Source organism: Apis cerana, linkage group LG8 (assembly GCF_029169275.1).
Source record: "Apis cerana isolate GH-2021 linkage group LG8, AcerK_1.0, whole genome shotgun sequence".
In the NCBI taxonomy this organism is placed as follows: domain Eukaryota; kingdom Metazoa; phylum Arthropoda; class Insecta; order Hymenoptera; family Apidae; genus Apis; species Apis cerana.
Genome location: NC_083859.1, coordinates 6,178,451 through 6,203,437, shown reverse-complemented (window position 1 = coordinate 6,203,437; position 24,987 = coordinate 6,178,451). Strand labels below are relative to the sequence as shown.

Genomic DNA, 24,987 nt, shown 5'->3' with positions numbered 1-24,987 from the left:
CATTATGTTAGTTTCAAGGATTCAAAGTTAAAAAAACACTAAGTAAAATTGTGATTTTTTGATATTTTTAATTCTCTCTTTAATGAAAATCCAATGAATGTCAAGAAAGAAATTCGTGTACAAACAACATATCTGAATATTGTTAAATCTCAATCCAGATTGGAGATTAAGTGATATTTTTCTTGCCAGTCTATTGGTTTGCGCGAAAAGATTGGACTTGATTCATTACATGTCATCTGAAACATATCATTTTTTTCATTTTGCACGATAAATTTCACTGTTACCACTCACTTACATGGTTGTTTTATTCGTAAACTTGTTTATTGAACTTGTATTAAAATTAATGTTCGACATTTGATTAAATGACTCTCCTTAAAAGTTATACTAGAACAGACTGTTTTGTGATCGTGCACGTCTTTCTTTTATATTTTATATTTATCTGTCTTTTTATAATAATATTAATTGAATCACCTATTAGGTGTTTTTTTAAGGCTGCATCTTTCTTTCGTTTTTTACATTACCTCTTTCTCCTAAAACATTTATTTTTTCTATTTATATGAAGAAAAAATAAATACTACATATATAATAAATATTTATTAAAATAAATTTATAAAAAAATTAAAGTAAGTAATTAAAATTTATTAAATTTGTTTTCTTTATGAATAATTATTTACTTTCGATTGTCTCACTCATTATTAAAATAAGTATGTTTTTAGGAAAAGGAGGTGATGTATTCTAATACATTTCAATAATTTACACAACTCTCGCGAAGAAAATCCGTCCGTTTCAAGTCACTTAGCAATGATAATGGTAAGAAGAATATCAGCAGCGATAAGAATATTAAATATTATTATAGTAACAATAGTTATAATGTAAATGGTAGAAATCTAATGTTTTTCATTACGGCGAACCATTCTCAAAAATTCTCACTTATGGATTTTCGTTTTAGACACGTTTCATTTGTTTGAAGTTCATGTCTTATTGTTTAATCTGAAAATGTATACACAAACACTTCACTCATACTTTACAAGGTTTTTTTTCAGAGACCCGTCACAAATCATCTTATATTCTTTTTTTTCATAATATAATGAAAAAGTACTAATTATATTGATTTATGAGTGATCTGATTTAATTGCATTTCTTTGGTCGTATAGAAGAAATATATTACTACATAATTTTTCTTGTTCGATTTATTTCTTTTTTCGATTGTTAATCAACATTCATTCATCATATAATTAATCTCCAAAATAATTCCATTGAATTTTTTATGTTAAAACTTTATTTATCGTTTTTTTGATATAGCCAAAACACAGAACATTCCACCAATATTCTTTCATCCACTTAAATTTAAATTTTCCTTCACAAAATCATCCGTGATTGCAGCGTCACATGAAAACATTCTCCAAACCGGAAACATTTTTCCTTGTGGGCGTAGAGGTGGCACAACTCACGCCTTCATCCTCAAACGTGACCATCTTCTCGCGGCTTCTTGTCGCCGTTCCTGTACATTCCAATAATCTAGACTGATTCGTCGATGCGGAATTAGATGCCGAAGGTACCGGTGGTGTGACAGCTGAGGATGGTCGTAAAACTGAAGTAGGTGGCGGTGGTGGCACAGCCATGTCTGTAACCGCCGCTGCTGCCAGATTGAACTCACTCACGCTTCTAGGCACAAAGTACTCGAAGTGTAAGGAACTTTCTTGTTGACGATGTTGATGGTGATGATGATATTGTGTTGGAGACAGACAGCTGCGTCTTAAAGATTGGGCACGTTGAAACTGTTGAGTCGAAGAATTTCTGGATTCGGATGTTTTCTTTCGTGGCAGAGAATGATGACCTGGTGATGGTTTTATGGCAGTGTTGGACGTGTGGGCCAGGAGCTTCCCGTCCGCGGGACTCCTAGCCTGATGCTGTCAGGATGTTGGCACCATGGACATGGCGATCGCTTCTTCTTCTTGTTCGGACAATCGCGAATCACTGGTACCTCCTCCGTCATCCAAGTCGGCCTTGAGCCCAGGACTGGTACCTGTTAAATATATTAAGGGTTTATAGTTTTTTGAAAGATGAATTAAAAAATTTTAGCTTTTGATTTGATTAAAATGGTTCTTTTTTTGCATTTTTAATGAAGGGGTTATGCAGAGTGGTCAAGATGCCCAATCGAAATCCCCGACGCGAGTGGATCAGAACCGCTCTACGTGCAAGCGAATGCGAGTTTGATATTTGTTTCGTGATTCCTTTAACACTTTGAGCCTGAGTTGGAAATGACGTCTTGCTTTTGAAAGAAAAAACTAAAGCTTTGATAACTAAATAAGGTTAAAAATAAATAATTGTTTATATTATTATATAATTCCTTTGATATATTAAGAAATATATAGAATTTAAGGTGACAAATGCATTAATAATTCATTAAATTAAATTAAAGAAAATAAATATTTTTGATTTTATATTTATATTATATTTCCAAATGTTTGAAAAATATATAATTGCTTCAGATATCATGTTTAAATCAATTTATCAATTTATGAATAGGTTAAAACTAACAGGATTTAATTAGAAAAAATTAAAATTCCAACTAATATAAAATATATATAATATAAATTCTAAATTTTTTTTTAATTTTATTACAAAATTTGATAAATCTAGACCTAATCTAATCAACAATTTGTCAATAATTGCATTTCTATTTCTGGAAATATAAGTATACAATAATAATATCAATATTGTCATAGAAATACTGTTAGTTTTTAAACAGTATTATCTATATTTATATATAATATATATTATCATCAGACTCAAAGCATTCAAATTAGAATCTAAAGCATAGCTGAATAAAATAACTTCTCGTCCGGAACAAATTAGCGGTTCCCCGTCGAATGCCTGCATCAGGGATACCTGTACCACCGATAGGTCCGACCACCACCCCCGACGACATGCCGCAGGTTCTACCGAAGACCCTGACCACGCGTACCACCTCCTCCTGGACGAGGTTGAAGCACATGGCGATCAGGCCCATCCCAGCAAGTATGTAGAGTGAGCAGGCGCACAAGCTGAGCTCCTCCAGAGTAGCGGATGCGGCGTTTCGTCCAACGGGCATTAAGTCACCGAAACCAATGGTTCCGAGGCTGGTGAAGCAGAAGTAGCCACCTTCCAAGAGGCTCCAACCTTCCAGACGGTTAAACATTAGCGCGCCACCGCATATGTAGATCAGCATAATCACCAAGCAAAGACTAATCGGTATCCTCACGGGATTCGTTTCCACCACGTAGCCTGGTGACGAGTTCGTCGATAGGGACAGTGAGCATGGATGAAAATGACGTTTACTGTTTCCCGACGACATATCCTGATAAAGATTGAAATATTTATTATAATGTTATATACAATTATACTATATATTATGATATTGTGTTTTTATATATATATTTTTTTTAATATAAGTAAGTATGATATATATGCTTAGATTATTTCTTAAGTTATATATTAATTGTTAAATTTGTGAGCACATTTATAATTTTTCTAATTTATTATTTTATTTGTTTTTAATCCAGACTATCCCCAATTCTATTGCATCTAGTGTTCTCATTGTTCTTATTCTCATTAATTGATCAATCAAATTTTCTAATATTAATCATTTTTTAAATATAAAATCATATTTTCAGAATAAAATACATTATACCTGAAGTGCAGCAGTAGAGCTAGTAGTAGCATGAAGCAATCCTTCGCTTCCACAATCCAATAAGATGGCACTACTGGTGCCTCTAGTTCCTAAATCATCGCAAGAGCTCTCTCTACTAGCCGAATAGTAATTTCCAGATTTTGAATCGACATGGTTATCGTATCTGTAAGTTTTGCTCATAATTCCGCCTACAGGAGGTGGCGGTGGAGGTGGTTGTTGCTTTCTACTGCAATTTCTTGGTCTACACAGTCGGCCATACAAACGGCGGAAGCTCCTTGAGAGGACATCACCAACCGTGCTTAAATAGACTAGCATTAAGGGAATCCCGGCTAGAGCGTACACTATTGTAATCAAACGACCCCAGACTGTGCGAGGCGCCACGCTACCGTATCCTGAAATGTCAATCAACCAAATGGTATCACAATCGGTCATTATTAAGAGAACGAGGGAAGACTGAATGTGAAACATTTATTGGAAATGTAATGGATATATTTTGATTGCAAATGAATTGTAAATTGGAGTTAGTTTTATGTTATTCTTTTATATAGAATTTTTATTTAAAAGTTTACTTATTGTTGAAAATATGACACGTCATACAAGTTAATTTCTATCTTATTTATTTTTAACTTATATGATGTATAATAATATGAATATTATATATATATATACACATATATATAAGTTTTATATATCTTTTATATCGTTCTAAAAATTGTATATAAAAAAATATTTATATTTTTACTAAAAATGTATGTCCTCACCTATGGTGGTGATCAGAGTCAGGGAGTACAACAAACTACCACTGAAAGTCCATCTTCGATGTGGTCTCCTATCCATGGAATGTTCCCTAGATCGAGATGATGGTTCGTACTGCGAAGAAGTTCTCTTAAGACCTCGAGCCAAATTTTCTTGGAATTCAAACACTTCTCTTGCTGCTAGCCTCGTCCAGTTTTCCTTGTATAGTACATTCAGATCCTCTGTAATACTCCAGAGTTTTTCAACGGTACGTGCTCTCAGTTCCATAGTATCATCTTCAATATTAGGTACCGCATACGATCCTCCTTCAGATTTTGAACCCGTGGAAACAAGCAGGTCGTTCGCTGAATCCTGTCATAGAAAAATAAAAATATTTATTATATATATATAATTTATTTAAAAATTCAGAATCAATTAATGACTACATTACTACATTTCATAACTTGTGGATAAATTTATATATGTATAGAACAATTTCAAAAAATTAAGAGAAGAAAAAAAATATTTTAGTTCTATCTCTTTTTATATTTCATTAATAAGTTATTTCACATTTTAAATATACGCGTATATATGAAATAAATAAAATAAAATTTCATATAGATATTTCTATTATATTATATTGCATGTATTATTTATAATTCATATATACATATATTTTAATATATGTTCAAAATCTCTAATTTCTTTATCAATATATAAGACATTATTCATTATTCTTAATATATAATATATAATATAATATTAATACAAATAAATTTCCATAGGTATATCAATCTCTTGGCAAAGAATTTATTAGCATTGTTAAAATTATTAAATTGCCAGAATTTATTATTGAAGAAATTGTTACACACCGACTTCAGACCACCTTCCAGCGCCATAAAAGCGAATGCACCAAGCAGCGTGTACCCCAGCACAAGCACGCAGACTCCTAAGCTGGCCAACAATCCTGGCGTCTTGGTAGATGTTGCCGTGCTGCAACTGCAGCAACAACACAGCAATTCCGCTCCCCTCACGGAAGCGCTGATCCTCAACGCGTCCGCATTCGCGTTCGCGTTCCTTCCTGGACAGCATCTCGGCGCCCTTTGATAGTAGTCGCCGGTGCTCTGCATCGTTTCAGCCACCGTCTACACGCCGCTACCGGCAGCCTCGTCGTCGCCGCAGCTGCAGCTGCAGGTGCAGCGACCGACGCCGCAGCTGCAGCCGCAACCGGTTGCCTCCTATCGTTCCACTATCCTCCCTCGAGCCTCGTCCATTTGGTGCGCTGGCAAACCTATTGCAGAAATTACCCCTAATCTCATTAAATCTTGTCGCATACCTATGTTGCCCTGAGGTCAGGTATAAATGAACGTGGTTTTGTCCTTGCCAATTTCAAGTGTGCAATTTATTACCATTCAACGCGTATGATCTTTCCAGGCGTCATTTGCAGGATTATCGAAACAATATTTTATATGAAAAATAATTCAACATGTTCATATATATATCTTCTTTAGGATTTTGTATTATGTATATTTATACATGTATCTCACTTGTATTTTTTTAATTAATTAACAGAAGAGATTCATTATTTCTTGAAAATATATTTCTTTGATATGTTTGATATATTAGATATGGATTCGTTAACGAAGTTATATATGTATTGATATGTTTATATAGAAAATTGGACTTGCATATATGAATGTGTATTTCCATTATTGGAAATATTAAATCGTGCAATATCAAATTTCTAATTATTTGCTTGATTCAACTAAAATAGTCAATCATTCAGAATGGATTGTACAATTTGAAACATGATATAATTAATTAAAAAAATTAAAAAAATACTTTATATTATACAAAAAAAAAGATTTTTATAAATTATTTCTTCAAAAATCAGAATCATTTCAAAGTTGAATTTTTTGTTTTATTTTTAGAATATATATTTGTAAATGGATTTTTTTAAATTTTATATTTCAATAAGAATATGATATAAATAAAATTATTAAATTAGCAATTTAAAATTGCATAAGGCTGATTTGATACTATCAATTGGTTAGCATCCCTTTAAATAATTAAGCTTCCTGTAAATAGAATTCCTGGATACTTCTTAATCAATGCAACAAGTTTAGAAGCAATCAAACTTTCATCAATCAGTTTTTAATTATCATTTTTTATATACAATCGAGTTTCAATTATATTAATTATATCACGATAATATTTACATTCATCAATTTATCTTTTTAAAAAACTTGAAATTTTATTAAAAATTTAAAAATTTAAATCAAATTTTTAATCAAATTTAAACATTTTTTTTTAAAAATTAATATTGATTTTTCAACCCATTTAATTATTAATATTGTAATAAAAACTATATTAATTCTATATTAATTTGTAAATGATACAATGTGATGTTCTTTTTTTTTCTTTAATTGAAACAATAAATATCTTAAAAATTTCCTGCAAAAATAATTTTTTATGAATTATTAAAAAGAGAATAGTGTTTTGTTATTAAACTGTATTTCTAGATAAATGAAGTAAAAGTTATATTTCAGTGATCGCGTGTTAATTAATACGGAAAAATGTAAATAAGAGGAGGTTGCAAAGGGTGAATGGGGTCCCATATGTGTAAATAAGTGTCACCCTTTGTTTACGGATATATAAGAAAGTCACGAAGGCCTATAAAAGGGTTATTTTTCACAATTTTTCTAATATTAATTTCTGCTAATATTAAACTTTTTAATATAATTGTGTGATTTTTTTATAATTTTTTTTTGTGAAAAACTATTATATGAAAATATTAAAAATACTTAATATTTAGAGAATATTAAAAATTTAAAAAAATTTTTTAAAAATTTCACATTTTAAATTATATATAAATTATATTTTTATAAATTATATTTTAAATTCACTTTTGTTTTAGAATAAATATATTTTATTATTTAACAAGATTCTATTGTAATAAATTTAATATACGATTTTCGATAATTTTATTTGAAATTTCTTATTGTTTCCCAACTTTTCAACTGTAGTAAATAAAAATAAAATATACTATCTACACCTACCATCAATTGATCGATATTATTTCTAAAAAAAGGAAAGAATGAATTGAAACGAGAAATAATGTGGTGAATATTCGGCGAGAAAAGTACGGACAGAAATTGCGGCCACGAAACGAAACACAACTGTGAACCGTTGTACTCCGGTGTCGTGCAGCGTTGTATGTGAAGCGTACTAGCGAAAGATAGAAGGATTCGCAGCCGCTCCAGTTGAAGCATTGTACCGTGGTTACCAGAGATAAGGCATGAAATTAAATTCGACGGAATGTGGGTCGTCGTGGCATCCCTCCTTTCGCGACCATCCTACGGCCAATGACGACATCGATGCACACAAACATCCTCTGCCTCGTCATCGTCGTCGTCGTTGTCATTGACTATATTTTCGCGAAAGTCACGGTACAAATTACTTCAGAATCATTAGTCAATCGTACAAATAAATAGTTATTTAAGAATCAGTAAAAAAAAAGAAGTTTTGGAAATTAATATAAAAGAAATTGGTCAAGGATATTAATAAAATATATTAAAGTGAATTAAATTTATTCTGAATTATTTTAACGAAATTGAAATCAAATAATTGCTAGGAATACATTAAATTATAGATTAACTTGAAACTAATATTTTATTTGTTCATTATGTAACAAGGTATTAATATATTGTTTAGTATAATGTTACTTGATCGAGTTATGAAAGGCTCTATATATTTCGCAGAACAAGAATTTATGATTCAATATGAATCGAGATGAATTCAGTTAAACGAACAATGAAAAGGAGACATGGAAAAATCAACCGATCGAATGAAGCATCTATCTATTTCAGAAAAATTTGATCGATAAAGAAATTGATTTTTCCTTTTTTTGTTTTATGATCGATAAGTTTTAATCAATGGATTTTATATTCTTGTAAATTTTAGAATATATTATAAAATTGATCGAAGAATTATAATAAAATGTAGGATTTTTATTAGCAACGATTATCTCATGTTTATTTTTTTTTACTGCTATTCTATTTATATTATATATTTAAACGCTATGCTCATTACGGATTGTCAATATAAAATTTTAATAAATTTGTATTTCTTAAAAAATAAAAAGTTAATTATTAGAAATTAATAAATTGATAATTATAAAAACTATAAACATTTAATATTTTGATGTCATTCAAAAAAATCGATATCTCGTTTTTTTTCGATTCAGATAAGAATCGATTAGAATCGATTTTCAGAAAGTTATTACAGATGGCGTTACGATTTATCATAATGTGCGAGAGCGTTCGAGATGGAATGAAGCGATCGAGATATGATATCTAAGGATCTGTTGTTAGTGGTAAATGTGAAGGAATCGCATTCCCTTGTGGTTAGGTAGTTTAATTGGAATTGATGTTGCAAGCCCAGTGTTACAATCGACGCAGTACTAACCCGCGTAACTAATTAACACGCCCAAGATAATCCAAGTGAATCGCATCTAAGCAATAGTTCCCTCGTGAGGGAAATGATCGAGCGACTATAGAGGTTATGGGAGCGTCAGAGATCGAATGTTCAATAAGAAGATTTATGTTGGATTAAATATAATTCTCTGCATATAGTAGTAGAGGTACTGTATTATATACACATGTATTTATATATGTTATACATTCTCTGTCTTCTTTCAAAATTGGTTAAATATAATCTTAAATCATGGTTAATTAATATACACTATAGTACAAAATACAGTAGTAAATACTATAATTGTATAAAATTATATTATATCATATATATATTTAATTATTAATTAGTAATTAAATAAAATTTAGATTTTCATTATTAAGATAAAAAATTACAAATAAAAAGATTTATAAAATATTATTTGATTATCAATTAATTATAAAGTAAGATTTTTGTTATCGCAATCAAGAAAAATATCCTAACCTAAAAGTATTTAAATAAATTCCAGTTAAAAAACGGATTTAAATTATTGGAATTAAATATATTTATCTTATTTATTACTAGATAAAATTGATTAAAATAATTAGTATTATATGTAACCAATTGAATAATTCCAAACTTCAAAAAATTTTCCTAACGTATATTCGAACAGCCACTAGTAATTTATTCAAATACCGAAATACTCGAAGTTCGCACGAGAATACTCTAGAAGCATAGTCGGATTTTCCTCGCAATTTCGTTTGAAATCCCGTTATAACATGGAATTCGTCTCGAAATTTGCCAATTTCGAGAGCACTTTCAAAAGTTCGCGGACTCGAGAATGCATCGAGAAATTTCGTTTATCCATCAACTCTTTCTTCGATTATACAATTGAAACTCGAGTCCTCAATGTTTCATAAATTTATTTCACCAGAATTATACAATATAAAGATGTTATTATTATATATATATAAAGAGGAAACGATCGAGATAAAAACGAATTGACAGAGAAAAATTATTAAAATGACTTTAAAAAGATATTTGTTTTTTATATTTATTGTCAAAATAAAATATTTAACAAATTAAGGTTAAAAGGTTTAAAATCTATTTTATTTTTTCTTATAAAAGATGTTGAATCTTATTTAAATATCCTATATGAAATTGTATGAAGATAATATAAAAGTAAAAAATTTTTTTCCATATTATTATAAAAGAAATTTATATGATAACTATATTTATATTATGATAAATTCAATTATACAAGCTCTCAAATAAAATCCAAAAGTAATTTATTTTAATCATCATTTATTTTAACCATCAGTAATATCAGACATAATCTATGTTTCCTTTCCTTTAATTCTGATTTTAAATGGTTATACAACATGAATTCTACAATGGTTATACAACTTGAATAGCAAAAGATTCAAAGATTGAAGATTTTTTAAATTTAGAAGAATATTTCTTGTTTCTCTTCATTTACACCATAATAACATTTGTGCGTGAATTGATGTGGAAGTAGAGATAACGAATCATCTCATGGAAGATAGAAAGCTGACATAAAAAAGTTGCTACAAAATGAACCATAGATGCTATGATAAGACATTATGAAGATGTCAAGGATATAAAGAAAAAATTAAATAATTATAATGGTAGAAGAACAAATGAGATGTTAAGTTTATGGGAAAGAAATTAAACAAATCAATTATGTTTCATCTGCAATGAATAGCGATTTTTTTTACTTTTTTCTTTATCTTTTCCGTTATTAATATTTTAACGATATTTTAAACATATTGAAAACTTAATGATATATTATTAATTCACAGGTAATCGTTAATAATATATCTAATAATAACTATGAATATGAAAAATAGGAATTTTATTTATTCTTATTGATATTGAATGGAAAATTTATGGAAATCAAAAAAATATCTAGAGAGAAAATATCATGAAACTATCCTCATAAAAGATATTAAGGAACCAAAAAATAAACAATTGAAGTACAATATTGATATATATACTTCGCATATATGTATATGGCATTGCACGATACTGTGGACACACCGTCTGTTCCGGTTCTGGCAGAGTATAATCGGGACACGCGGTAACACCGCGTAACGAGTTAGCACAACGAAGCCAAGCCAGGGGTCTTGGTGGCCCTGGCAGCTAGCAATCGATAGCCCGAGCAGCTAGAGGCGTGGGAGTCTGCAGCCTCTGAGGCAGAGAGAGGGACACAAAGAGATGTTGGACGAATTTCCGTTGAGGGAGGGCGAATTCTTTCTAAGAAGAAGGATATAGAAAGGGAAAGAAAAGAGATGTGTCGCGTTAACCAAAAGATTGAAGAAAATAGTGTGATCCTTGAAAGAAGGTTGACAATTTTTCGTCTATTCTTATTGAACCGGATTGTCAATTAGAGGGATGTCCAGATTCGATATGTCTATGGTCTGTGAAAGAGTGAGAGGAAGATTTTCGAACGTATAATAGAAGAAAGGGAATCGACTGGACGAGATGGAAAATCGTGGAAACCTTTAAGGAAATAGGTCGAGCTCCAATAAGCCGTTTAAAGGACTCTTTACGGTTCCGGTTGCTGGTCAGGAGATTTATGGAGACCCTTTTAATCAAGTCTGATTCGAAAACGTCTCCGACTCTGTTTTCTTCAGGTTGACGACTTACGTGAATCGTACTTCTGGAATTTGGATAAATTGCTCGGAATGTATGTAAATTATGATTAATGAAGTATAAACTAGAAATAGTGGTATTAGATCATGGATTTAGTTTGATATATATTATAATTGTAAAAAGAAATATGACAGTTTTTAAAATATATAAGATTTTTCTTTTAGAATTTTTAGAGAAAATGATTTTTATGGATTTTGAATTTTTAAAATAAAATTAGATTTTTGATGTAGGATTTGTGTATATAGAATTTTTATAATATTAAGTTTTATAAGATAAATTTTTATAAGATCTATAATTCTCAAAATTTATTCATTTCGATTTTTTATTTTATTTTTCCTTTCCAAATTATTTTAAACTTTCAAATTAAATCATATATTAGACAAGGTCTCAATCATGTGCATACATTTATATATTTTATTTTGAGCTAATATATTTCAATCAAATCTGACTCCATTGGTATGGTAGTAGAGCAATCTCCATGTTCATGAAAAAAATTCAAGTGTTTCGAATTAAATGCGTCTGCTAGAACGAGATAACGAGCTCGTCTGACTATCTGGTTGTCATGTCGACTAAATCTCTGCTAGACGAATAACAGTTACGTTTACCTTATCTCGAGATGAAAGTACTTAATCTGCTCTTTTAGTATCAATTATACGCTATGCATTATGATTCCTAACGAAAACTTTTTATCCAACATGTTTTTTTCCAAGTTATTCCAACATTCTTATTGTTGATTTTGGTTATACTGAATATTCAAATAATGCATTGGATGAAATTTTCAATTTTTATATTTACACGAATGGATAATCGTAGAAGTACAATATTTAATTTTTAATTCTTCGATAGTTAATTACTTAATTCGATTTAATATCTTGAATTTCACAATATTTATTTTATTATGTTTTAAGAATTTTTAGAAAGTTTTATTAGTCAGAAATTTTGATAAAGAAATTTTTCTCAGAGATTTTCATTTTAATGTCAATGAGAATTTTTTATCTATTTTTTTTATCAGTTTTACTTTAACTTGATAAATTGTGTTTCATTTAAATCATCGTTAATATTAAAATATTAAATTGTAACAGCAAATATACATACATTTTATTTTTTAAATCATGATATGAAAAATACCAGAATAATGTAAAATGTTAAAAAAATATAATAGAATATCATTTCTCGATAAAAAATATTGTAATTATCGATTCGACCTATTTCTTTGCAAATTAATCCAACTAATATATATATATACAATAAATTCACATAAACCGATAAAAAAAATTTATAAAAAATTAATATTTCTTCAAAAAAATAAGAAATTTAATTAAGCACATTAATCATAATTATTTAATTCTTAAATTCCTTAAATTATTATAATATTTATCTATAAATTTGATAAATAAATGATTTCTACAAACTTTAATTATTGTAAAAAATGTGAAAAAATTTTTTACAAATAAATTATGATTACCATAAAAATAAAAAGATGGAATAAACTTTTTATATATTGATTATATTTTCGATCAAAATTGCCTTGATAAAAATTCAATGTGTTAATATAATAATTGCAACTACTTGGAAATATATCGCGTGGAACACTCGGTTTAATCAATTCTCACCGAGAAATTCTATTTTCTTATCGATTGTTTGTGAGGATGGAAGACAGGGCGGAAGACAGGAAAAAGTCAAATCGGAGGAGTTTGGACGAAATTCCATTGCACTCTTTCTTCCGACGTTTTTTCTTTATCGTTTTATCACCCGATTTTACTCGATTCTTCGAAACGATTTCTTTTTGTTCCAATTCGATCCTATTTAATTTAAAAGGTATTATTAAAAAGCCTTTTATCGTTTTCTTTTAACGATACGAAACGGCCGTTAAATTGTTTCATTTTGGTTTATTTTTTTCATCATATTTTTTAATAGTCGACTTCCTTTTTTTCATCAATTTCTTCTTTCACAAAATCAAATGAAGATTTAAAAGAGTTGTTTTATGAAGTATTGATTTACGTCGTTGATTTAAATCCTTTCCTTCGATTCTTTGCTCGATTGTACAGATTAATGATGATCGAAGATAGTTTCTTAATTACTAAAAGCGTCTAATATCCCATAATTTTTCACGATTCGTCGCTGTATTAATGAGCGTTACTCTTTAATTCGTGGATACGTGTCTCGCTCGAGTTTCTGCATCCCTCTTTTCTCGACTCGTGCCCTGATTCTTCGCGTTTCCAAAGGAACAGTGTGAGTGGCCGTCATCTATTCATGTTCTCGGATTATCCCATAATCCAGTGTTTCTCAACCTATGGGGCTTAGTCCAATATTGTAATAAATTTTTAATGGAAATAATAGACAGCTTGAACCAATTGAAATTTCTTCAAAAGAAATTCAAAAGAAATTATTTTCAGATACCTGTAATTTTATTAATTTACGTAATGTATAATGATTACAGTTATCAGATTTTTGAAAATTTTATATCATATTAGATATTTTGCCCATATTGCAAAAAAGGTTGCAAAAACATTGTTGTAATTTTCTAATTGTTGTCTATATTTTTATAAAAATATCTTTTCTTTCTTTTTTTTTTTAGGTTTGAAAGAATTGTATGAGAATTGGAAATCGATATGTAAAAATTTAAAAAATAACTTTATTGAATATTTTTAAAAAGTTCTTTTTCATATTTTAACAAGTTTGTGGAGTATCGTATTCAAATATTAAAGCAGGATTAAAGCAGTTTTGACTGATTCAATTTTAAAACTTATATTATTCGGTGAAACTTTTTTCAACAAGTTGAATGTAAAAGAGGCGATAAGGAAAAAATTTTTTTTCATAATGCACAACTAGTTCCACAATTTTACATACACATGGTAAAGTTTTACAATTCCATCATCGCGACACGAATATCATCCAATTTAAGGATGCAAAGCTTAAACTTTGTCGAGCAGATTATTCCGAAACAATCTTTTTGTAATATGGCTTTTAAGATGAATTTTACCATAAAATTCATTAGATATTCTTTATATTTTCTACGTATTTTTTTACGATAAACAATCGAAAATTAATATTCTAAGAATGATAAAAAAAATATTCCAAAAAGAATTTCTAGCAATTAAAAGCACTGGTGCAATACACATGATATTTCGCTTATTTGATCTAAAACAATAGTCCTCGATCTTTCCAAAAATGCGCGATGTCTAAAATTGAAAAATTCCAATACGAAATATGTCGTATTAAAGAGGAATTTGAAGTCTGGCTAAAGAATTTGTTTATTAAAATATTCCCAGACTGAATAGCTTTTAACTTTATTCTAACTTTATACAGAATCAACAAGCGTAATACGTGGATATATTAAAACAAACTTTCGAATGGCAAAAATTCAAAATAGGAAGGGGAATAATCTGTATAATAATAAAATTATCAAATATGCTTCTTGTATACGATTAGATAATACAGAGATCCAGATCAACATCCTCACATTAATTATTCTTCATCTTCCACTTGTGAGTTTCTACTACGAGGAAGAATAGAGTCCTGGGGATGGTTGTATCGAGGAGGGGTTTATCGTTTCGGACACGCGTAAAGTTTTCTGCTAAGGTTCACGGCTAAAAATCAAAGAGGGGAACATTCAATTAGGGCTTATCGGTTCTCGAGGCGAGTTTTTATCGCGTTTGATCGCCCTTTATTCGCGGTGGTACGCTTCGACCCTCGGTGGCCCGCGGCTTTTCCACCCTTATCTCCACGCTCGTGCCTCATTTGCGAACGAGAACCTCTTCCCACCACCACCTCTTCCGAGGATAAAAAGGCTGCTTCTGCCTTCCTTCTCGTTCTCCTTTTTCTTCCTCTTATCTCTTATCCCTCCCTTTCTTCCTTGAACGATAACTATAAATATCAACGTGTTTATAAAAATCGATTTATTTACACGAATTCTCGCGGCTGATTGAATTACGATCACTCACGCCATCGTTTACCAGTCTCTTTAATAGTCATAATTCACTGTTATTTACTCAGGATACCTTTGAATGCTCTATTGTTTAAGAGGGAGGATCTTAAGAGAGGGGAATGAGGCGTGTTGTGATACGGAGTGAGGCGTTAATCGCTTAAATTTAATTAACCCTTTGATTTTTATTCGAGCTTTTGTCTCGAGATCGGGGAAACGAAGGTGTTTAAAGATTGTTGATTTTGAATTTTTCAATGAAACTTTTAACGATATATTGAAATTAAGATAATTTAACAGTTATATAGTTGCAAGTTACGATTTTTTTGAAAGGAAGATACAATTTTGAATTCTAAGATTGAAATATATGAAGTATACGCGTGTAGAAAAATATAGAGTTTAAAAAAAAAAAAAAAAGAAAAAAAATGTTACATAAAATCGACGTTTTGATCAAAAGTACGGCAAGAATCCTTCCGTATCGTTTCTTCTTCTTAAATTTAAAAAAAAATCGAACATTATCGTATCGTCCCCTTTCTTCTATTTTCCCCTCCTATTTCTTTTCTAACAAAAGATACGGATACATGTATATATATATATTTCTATAGCCATAAAACAAAAATCGTTTTATTCTCGGCCATAAAACACGTCGACGAATCTTTTTACGAGAGAAATTTACGGGGGCATCCCGTATAAATAAATTAAAAAGGAACACGAGGGCGAACGCGACAACGGCTGAAAGTTTTTGGTCCCAGATACGATAGGATTTCCACCCGCGATACATAAGTAACCGCCTTAAACTCGATCTTAACGTTCACGGTTAGATTCTCTAGCCGTCTTCTAACTTCGACCACACGCTTTTCACAGGATGGGCTCCATTCGTACGGAAATAATGGTGGAAATTCGATAACGCCGCCGAGAAAATATTTTCGAACGGTGTTACGAGTTTTCTGTCTCTGATCGACTCTTCACCATCCAATCCCTACCACCTATCTTGGCTCGTATAACTTTCCTCATTTCCTTCGAATCGAAACAACTCGTGTTAACGCCTCGAAATAATTTCTGCATCGATTAACCGTTTGATTTTCTCGTTGAATTTATTTTATAAGGATTTTTTTTATTTTAATTATTTTAAACCGAGGAATAATTATCGAAGAATATTTGTTATTTGAAAATTTGAAAATTGTGATATTGCGTAGTTTGTAATCGTGGTTCGATAATTATATATTTTTTTTTAAATTTGTGTAAATTTTAGTTTAATTTTAAGTTTCAAGTTTTTTTCAAAAGGAACTTATTCCGACAACGTTAAAGGAGTCTCTAACAAGCTTTTCCAATAAAACATCCAATATTTAATTTTGATCTTGATACGAAATTAAAAATTGTTCTACAAAGTACTAAAAACTCTTGTAGTCTACACTGATATTGGATATTCAATCTAATGTTGTAGAAAGAAAATGAAATTGACAAGTAAATTTTATTATTTTTAAATTTATTATTTTTTAATCTGCGAGTATACAAATTTATAACAGAAAATACGATTAATTTTGTTGAGAGAATTAATCATAATTTTTTATTTTATATAAATTTAGATGTGAAATTTGAAAAACTTTGAGATGATTTTTTTTCTAACTAAATTTTCCAAATCATTTTCAATTCCTTTTATATAATCTAATAATTTTTTTTTTATTAAATGAAGAATTAATTATTACACGTTGTAATGTATATAATAATGATTTCAATTAAAACCAATTTGTCAAAAAGATCCACGAGTTCGCACTATATTTGACTTTTACAGAATTTTCTAATTTTTACATCGTTCCTCCATTTTTAAGATTCTTCTTTTTACTCCCTTAATTCGATTTATTTTCTTTATTTCGGTGGTTGAATAAAACAGGTGGATGCTTTTCGAGAGCTTGTAATCCTAAGGGTCTTTGGGAAATAGGCTTTTCCCTTCTCTATATTTCCTATCTATCTTTTTTCTCCGTCCACTTGGAAGAAGAGGGATTAAGAGTAGACTTACGCCAGTATCCTTTCCATTTCTGGGTCCTTTGGGACCATTATTAGCGACATTTATGTACTCGAGTTGAAAAAATTCACGAAAAATGGAAAAGTTTTCGCCAAATGTGTTTCGATTGACATCTGTGATCCCTTTTCCCTCTTTTTTCCGTTTAATTTTTAGAAGCTTCGTTTTAACAAACGAAAGAAACGACTAATTTATCGACTAATTTAAAACTAATTTCCTTATTACGTAGTCAACGTTTCTTAGCACGTTTATTTATAAAAAAAATATGCTTTAAAATCATTCAACTTCCAACAATTCATAATAATAATAATGACAAAGATCAAGACGGTAATTTCAGATGAGACAATTTTAACGTTCAATCAGATCCATGATTTTTCTTGCTTAAAATTCAGAACGTACAAATTCTCGCGTATCACGTGAATTACTTTACAATAAAAATTACTTTCTGCTGAAAATCGTAACGAATTTATATCGATGATGAATATTTAAGAGTCGAAGAGGAAAAAAAGGAAAAGTTTCATTCGAAATCAACCATACTGCTTACGTTTACGATTTACTTATTTTATTTATTACAATCGATCGTTGTTCGTTCTTTAATGAGAGCAAAAAACAGCTGAATATTAAATTTCTGGCCATTTTTCCCTATTGAACGAAAATCCTCTTACGGTTTTCACAGTCGGATATCACGTAAAGCGCGAACTCTTCATTACGCCATTGTTCGTCGTGTGGTCGCTTGTTTTTTTTTTCTTCCCCATCTCTTTTTTTTCACGTTTCCATCCCTCCCCCCTTTTCACCATTTCCCTTTGTCCTTCCATCTTTTACGCTGGCGAAATATCGTCGACCATCGTCGTTTTGAAAGTGAGGTTAGGATCGCGGTTGGAACGTTACGTTCCGAAATTTTCCAACTCCCAGACGAATTAAGGTTAATAATACGAATTGTTTTTTTCTTTTAATTCCGGCAAAAGAGAAAAGTTTACTATTTGATTAAAAAAAAAAAAACTGATCCACTCTTATAAATTGTATTTTTAAACGGATTTTCGAGCTGAAGTTCGGTATTTTTATTCGTAGTTCGTAGTGGTTATTCGAAAAAATTATTGAATGAAACGCCTCTTTCTTTTTAATTTAGAAAAGAATTTCATTTTCCAAACGATGAAACGGTGCGTATCGACAAATCCATATTTTATATTATCGCAAAACAAATATCTTTAAATATTATTCGATTCTCTATAAAATCAATATATACGTTTATTACGTTTTTAATTTTATTTCATTGTACAAATTCATTTGTATATTAATTATTATCTCGCTGATTTATTTCCTTTTCGTAAATAAAATTTGGATTATGTATATTCAGTTTAACAATTATCAATCCAAGAATAGCCGTAGTAAAAAGAGTAATAAAACTTCCAATTATAATTTACTCAATCCGATTTGTCCTCTTCCTCGATTGCCCTTCTTCCCCCATGAATTCATCAGAATCGATTGATTTTTTTTTTCGAATGGACGATACGTGGAAAACTCGTGGAAAAGCTCGTCGTTAATGGAGTAGGGTAAATAAATAAGACGAACTCTCGGATGGAACAATCTTCACTTGACGCCTCGCCCATCGAGTTCTTTGTTTGCTCTTCGTTTTTCCCTCTTCGATCGATCGAGTGGCTTCTTCAAGGATTTAACGATCTTGTCGTGCGGTGGAAAGGACTCGGCAAGCGTTAAAAGTCTCTCGAAACGTTGCGGCTTTGAACGAGGGTGGGGATGGATGCGTGAAAAAGGAATAGTGAGATGTGGAGTAAGACATGGGAGCACACAATAGGGTTGGGATACATTTTAGAATTTCGAGAAGCTCCAAGTTTCGTCGATAAACCAATGCGAAGGAAGAGAGAGAGAGGGGGTAGGAATGGAGGGAGGAATGGGAAGAGAGAGAGATTTAATTTTGGTTGAATTTTTTTTAATAATCTATTTTGAGTTGCCCAAAATTTATTTTGAGCAAAGTTAATTAGAAAATTCTGTAAATCTTTTAAGAATTTCAGATAACTATAATATATATTAAATTAAATATTATAATTTTTAACTTTAAGTTTTCCTATTTCACCATTTAATCTATCAAACAACATTTGAAATAATTATCGAAATAACGCATGTGTAAAGAGTTACAGTATATACACGTATGTATAGGTCATAACTGTTCGAAACGTGTCTGACAATAGACGATCCATTTTCCCTTACACATTTCGCATCTCTGTCCCGCTTCTTTGTTCGGGTCAATCATTCCCTTTCCTATATTTAGATGTATCCTCTTAATACATCGATGTATTATTTTGAAGACTGTTCCGAATAAAAGTGGCTTCAATTAATGAAAGCAACGTCACCAGCTTGTATTTCAAATCCTCCACCACGCGTTATCGTGTGTTTATGCACGCTTCGATGAATAACTTGTTCTCTCTTTGTATGCCGATATGGTGGTGGTTTTTTTTTACCCGATGAAATGTAATAATAAAGAAGAGAAGGAAAGAAGAGAGCTCGAAGATTACGTTTTCTTGTTTCCCATATAAATTCCACTTATTTAGGCTTATCAATGTCATAGGATATTTATTCAATGATTATTCGATTGATCCATTCGATTGTACGAATTCCGTTTTATCTATTTTTTCCTTCATATTTAACGAATTTAGTAATTTAGTCTTTTTCGCAATTTTTATATATATATATATTAATTTTATACTTGGCTTAAAAATTAACACCGTGTCTAAATTTAAGCAATTGATTAAACGATAGAAAGAGAGCGAAAATGATTTCGCAAGATTGAACAGAATTAAATATCATATCGATTGAATATCGTGATTCTATCCGTGATCTTAACGTAAAACACATGAGAAGCATAGAGGGAAATATCAAGGAGAAACTTTCCTTCGTTCAAAATTACTCTTTGGACGTATCGCCGCCCACGTCATGAACCCATTTCAAGGAATCTGGGAAGAGCGATGGTTGGTACATTCAGCAAATCTCGTTTCACTCGCGAAAGTCGGGAATAATAACAATATTCGTCTGGCAAAGAGGAAAACTCATAATTTCTCGCGCAAACCAGCAACCAATTACGTTAAAAGATCCGGGAACTACGAGTTTCTCCTCCACTTTGAAGGAAGGCGAGCGAAATAAGAGAGGGAAGAGGAAGAAGAAGGAGAAGGAGAAGAAGAGGAAGAAAAAGAAAGACGAAGGAATGAAAAAAAGGTCGTTGGAAAGAAAACTCCGGGACGATAACTATAGACCGGCTTGGTCATTATGAATTATCTATGCACGAGCTACGCCTGCGCTTCTACTGCGAGGAAAAGTAGATTCTCATTGACGAATCGACAGAATTGTGAATTTTTTCGATGTGGAATCGAGATATTTCTTTTTCCGAGATACGAATGTTTCGCAGAGTTATGAAAGTTGAGGGTGAATTTGATAGATAGGATGAGCTGAAAATTGGTTTTGCAAGGATTTTTCAGAGGCATGTGAGGGAGAAGCGATATTAGGAAAGCTTTAAATGTAGCAATTTTTATTCTTTGTCGTTCTTTTTTTTTTTCCGTTTGGATAGAATATTTTTAGGGATGATGTAATGAAAAGTGAGGTTAGGAAGCTTTTACGCGTTGAAATTTTTTTTTCTGTTTGGTTTTTAGAATTATGAAAAAGTGGAATTAGAAAGCTTTCAATGTAATAATTTTTCGTAATATTATTCTATTTGATATATTTTTTTTTAAATTTAATTTTAATTCTAAAGCAAAGAAGGAAAAGAGGAGGATATTTTTTAAAAAATACATTTTTTGTAAAAGTTTCTATGTTTCTAAGTTTCTATCTCTGTTATTAGAAATTTTCTTAATTAAAGAATGGAAATACTAAAAAAAAACCGTTGTCAAACATATTTCAATATTAAAATAATAAAAATACTGACAATTTTGATTTGTACATAGTAAAATAGATTATTTATTTTTTTTACTGATAGCTATTTAATTGTTCTTAATGATTTATTTTAAATTTATTTGTTATATCTTTGTTCTTTTTCTTTTTCGCATACCAATTTACATAAAATTCAATTTTAGCAATTTTATTTATGGCGATTGTAATATAACATTTCTGTTTCAATAGTTTTCTCCTCTGCATATGCAATAAATAATAAGCATATAAAATATATAAATATAAATACCTGTAGAATTCTTCTTTTACGTAAACTACATTTGCATAAAAATTACTTTATTTTTTGTTTAGAATAAAAATTATATCGAGCAGAAAGTTAATAAAACTTAATCAAAATTGTTAAAAAAAATCGATATGGTATCGTAGATTTTTAAAATATATATATTGTAAAATAATTTTTTTACCGATTATTTTATAAGCTGGATGATATAATTAGATAATTAAAATATATATACAAAGTTTTATACTGTAATGAAAGAAGAGATTAAAGTAAGAGTATTTTAATACCAGTTCCTTGTTGTTAACTTTGTAATTTAATAATTATTTTGTTATTATCTTTAGAACTTATCATATTATTACTTTCAAAGTTTACTTTAAATACACTGCTATGTTTAGAATTTTCATATATGTCTAGAATTTTGAAATTACATTAATATATAGAATTATATATATATATATAGAATTTTTAAATAATAATCATATTTAAAATCTATCTCTAAAATTTTTTAATTATTCAAATTAAATCTATTAAATTTTTATTTATTAAATATCTAAAAATCTATTAAATCTTTAAATTATTAAATATTATTATTTTTAGAATTTTTAGAATAGAATTTTATAAAATATTATAATCTTTTTTTATACTTTTTTTATAAAATTTCCAAATTATGCTACCACTATTAATAAAGTTCATGAACCGCAATTTTCAAAATTTCCTACAGTTCATGTATTATTTTATTACTATCTTTAAAATTTTTGAATTATCTTATTACGATTCGTGGAATTTGCAAACTTTCATTATCCATTAACTTTATAAATTTCCATGCCAAAATTTTTAATAATATTTTTACATTTGTTTCTGAACAATTTGTTCTTATATTAAATTTACTTTAATTATTTTTAAAATTTAATTTCCAATTATTATATTCTTATATTTAAAATAATATTTTTATTCTCAATTATAATAGTCCATAGTAATCATTAATTTCTTCGATTACATGTTAATTTTGTTTTAATTTAAGATCCAAAAGCAGTTTGTACACACTTTTTAAATCTTTAACTTTCAAAAATTCAAAATAATCTTAAAGCGATCTTTATTACTATTGTCATTAGTTTAACAAATAAATTTCATTCTCTAAAAAAGAAAGCAAACGCTTTATATATATATGCATATAGTATGAAATGTATTATTCATATGATAGAACATTTACATAAAATAGTTGTTCGTATAACAAAAATAAGAAACTACTATTGTAATGTCTTAATACAGAAACACGATCATTCCGACGTTGGTCGGACCAATTTTTCGGCAAAGGAAAGGGTGATTCGATAAAAGCAGTTTCGTAGATAAAAACGAGTTTCGCTGACGAATCGACGGGCATAAAACGAGGCGGACGAGCCAACAAAGACGGGACATTTATCGAAAGTTGTTAACACGGGACAACCGGGACGAAATTACTTTGCCTTGCTTCCATCGTGAAAAGTTAAACGTCGATCCACTTGATTCTCGATATTTTATGAATCATGGAACATAGTATCTTTTTTCGATATTGTCGAAACACAATTGAATCGTGAATTTGAAAATTTAAATTTTTCGAAAATTGAAATCGAAAATTTGGTAATTTTCTTTTAATCTTTGTGGAATGCTAATTTTGAAAGGATTATTTAACAATAAAATGAAGGAATGAATTAAAGATATATTTTTTTAAAGTGTTTTGTGGAAGTACAAGTAAAAATTGTTTAATAGAATTTATTTAAAAAAAATATATATATTTTAATTTTTAGTGATTTATTAATTAATTAAGAAATTATTAAAAATTGGTTATTTTATTTTTGATAATGTAACGAGATTTTTAATTGTGATTTATTAAATGAAAATCTCTTGATTACGCGATGTATATTAATTTTTATAGAATGTTTTAAAAAATTATTAAATTAATGGCGATACAAGTGAGAAAAATCATCGTTAAATAATTTTAAAAGTACTTTCGAGAAATTAAATTGGCATTGGAAATAAAAATAAAAATTTGAATTAATTACTGGGATTTATTGGAAAGAAAATATTTTATCTATATGATATGGAATTTTTTAGCATTTAAAAAACTCACTAAATTAATTGATAATGCATTTTTTTTGAAGATATAAATATAAAGAGAGTACATGGATTAATTAATAAAATTTATTGTAAAAAAATATCTCTTAATTATTACAATATGAATTTTTAAAAATCTTTTAATTACGTATTTTGTAATAAATTTTTTAAAAATTTTTAATGTAATTAAAGGATTATTAGATTGATAATAAAAACTTTTTTTGAAAGTTTAAATTTAAGTTAATTAATGAGATTTATAGAAAAAAAAGTCTTTTAATTATTACGAAAAGTTATAAAATTTTTTAATAAATTTAAAATATTATTAAATTAACAGAGACAAATCTTATTTTTGATATTGGAGATTAATTAAAATTCTTGATTATGCGTCACATTTAAGAATTTTATAAGAATTTTTTTATTTAAGAAAAATTTATATTATAACAAAAATAATATTTTTCTGATACTTTTATTGTATTTTATCATGTATTTTATTTTATTATGAAAATCGAAACATACAAATGTGATAAAATATATTATGGATATGTAGAAATAATAAGTATGAATTATAATTTAATTAAATATTTATATCTTTAAAATTGGGCAATTTAACATCATATTTCGTCTTTTGTAAATAGTTAATCAATAATAAAAGTGATAATATTCCATTAATTACACAATCGATTATTAAATTCCAATTACCCAAATCCAAGGATTAAATATAAACATAATCCTTCATCCCACAAAATCTAATTCACCTATATATCTTTTCCATTCATCGAAGAATATCAATCCATCTTAATCATGTGACTAACTCTCTATACTATATCAAAAATCTATCTTTACTTTCAATTTTCACTCTTCAAAAAAACAAGACCGTATTTTGCTCAAGTGTTTCAATTACCTAAACCAATTCAATTAAAAAAAAATAAGCAAATATAAAAATAAGCAACAAGCCTAATTCATTATTTGTCTTTATCTCTGCACATCCCACACTAATCACATGTATTAAAAGCCTATCTTTTAATTTTCACTTTTCAAAAAAACAAGAAAAAAGAAAAAATAATTACTTTCTATTTCCAAAAGTGCTAGAATGAAAATAAGAAATATATACTAGATATTAAAGTGGTACAACGTGATAAAAATCGTCTGGATGTTCTGGATAAAGTGCACGAGGCAACACGTTCGTGCATGTGAAATGGTTGATGATAGTGGTAGTGGTTGCCGGTGTGGCGACGGTGCATCGATTC

At 29.1% G+C, this 24,987-nt stretch overlaps 1 protein-coding gene and 1 long non-coding RNA gene across 3 annotated transcripts; one reads left to right on the top strand and one right to left on the bottom strand.

Moving 5' to 3' along the window:
- Positions 1 to 43: 43 nt before the first annotated feature.
- LOC107992609 (potassium channel subfamily K member 18) lies at positions 44 to 5,566 on the bottom strand. 2 transcript variants are annotated; one of them, XM_017048605.3, is made up of 5 exons: positions 5,281 to 5,566; positions 4,435 to 4,780; positions 3,674 to 4,065; positions 2,893 to 3,340; positions 44 to 2,026 (listed from the first exon to the last, which is right to left on the bottom strand). In XM_017048605.3, the coding sequence occupies exons 1-5, from the start codon at positions 5,536 to 5,538 to the stop codon at positions 1,914 to 1,916; spliced, it is 1,557 nt and encodes a 518-aa protein (XP_016904094.1). In that variant the 5' UTR covers positions 5,539 to 5,566; the 3' UTR covers positions 44 to 1,913. The 2 variants fall into 2 exon arrangements, with proteins under 2 accessions (XP_016904094.1, XP_016904095.1); XM_017048606.3 differs by having other exon boundaries at positions 2,969 to 3,340.
- Positions 5,567 to 7,966: 2,400 nt separating this feature from the next.
- Positions 7,967 to 11,848, top strand: LOC133666563 (uncharacterized). Its single transcript, XR_009830882.1, has 2 exons — positions 7,967 to 9,050; positions 10,684 to 11,848. It is a non-coding gene; the product is annotated as an uncharacterized LOC133666563 (long non-coding RNA).
- The last annotated feature ends 13,139 nt before the right edge of the window (positions 11,849 to 24,987 follow it).

What these genes read in the sequence shown, in the direction of transcription:
- LOC107992609 (XM_017048605.3), bottom strand. Translation starts at nt 5,538, where the DNA reads ATGCAGAGCACCGGCGACTACTATCAAAGGGCGCCGAGATGCTGTCCA. An exon ending in TGGAAGGTGGTCTGAAGTCG is followed by an intron (nt 4,781 to 5,280) that starts GTGTGTAACAAT and finishes TTTCTATGACAG; the next exon opens with GATTCAGCGAACGACCTGCT. An exon ending in GCTCTACTGCTGCACTTCAG is followed by an intron (nt 3,341 to 3,673) that starts GTATAATGTATT and finishes AATCTTTATCAG; the next exon opens with GATATGTCGTCGGGAAACAG.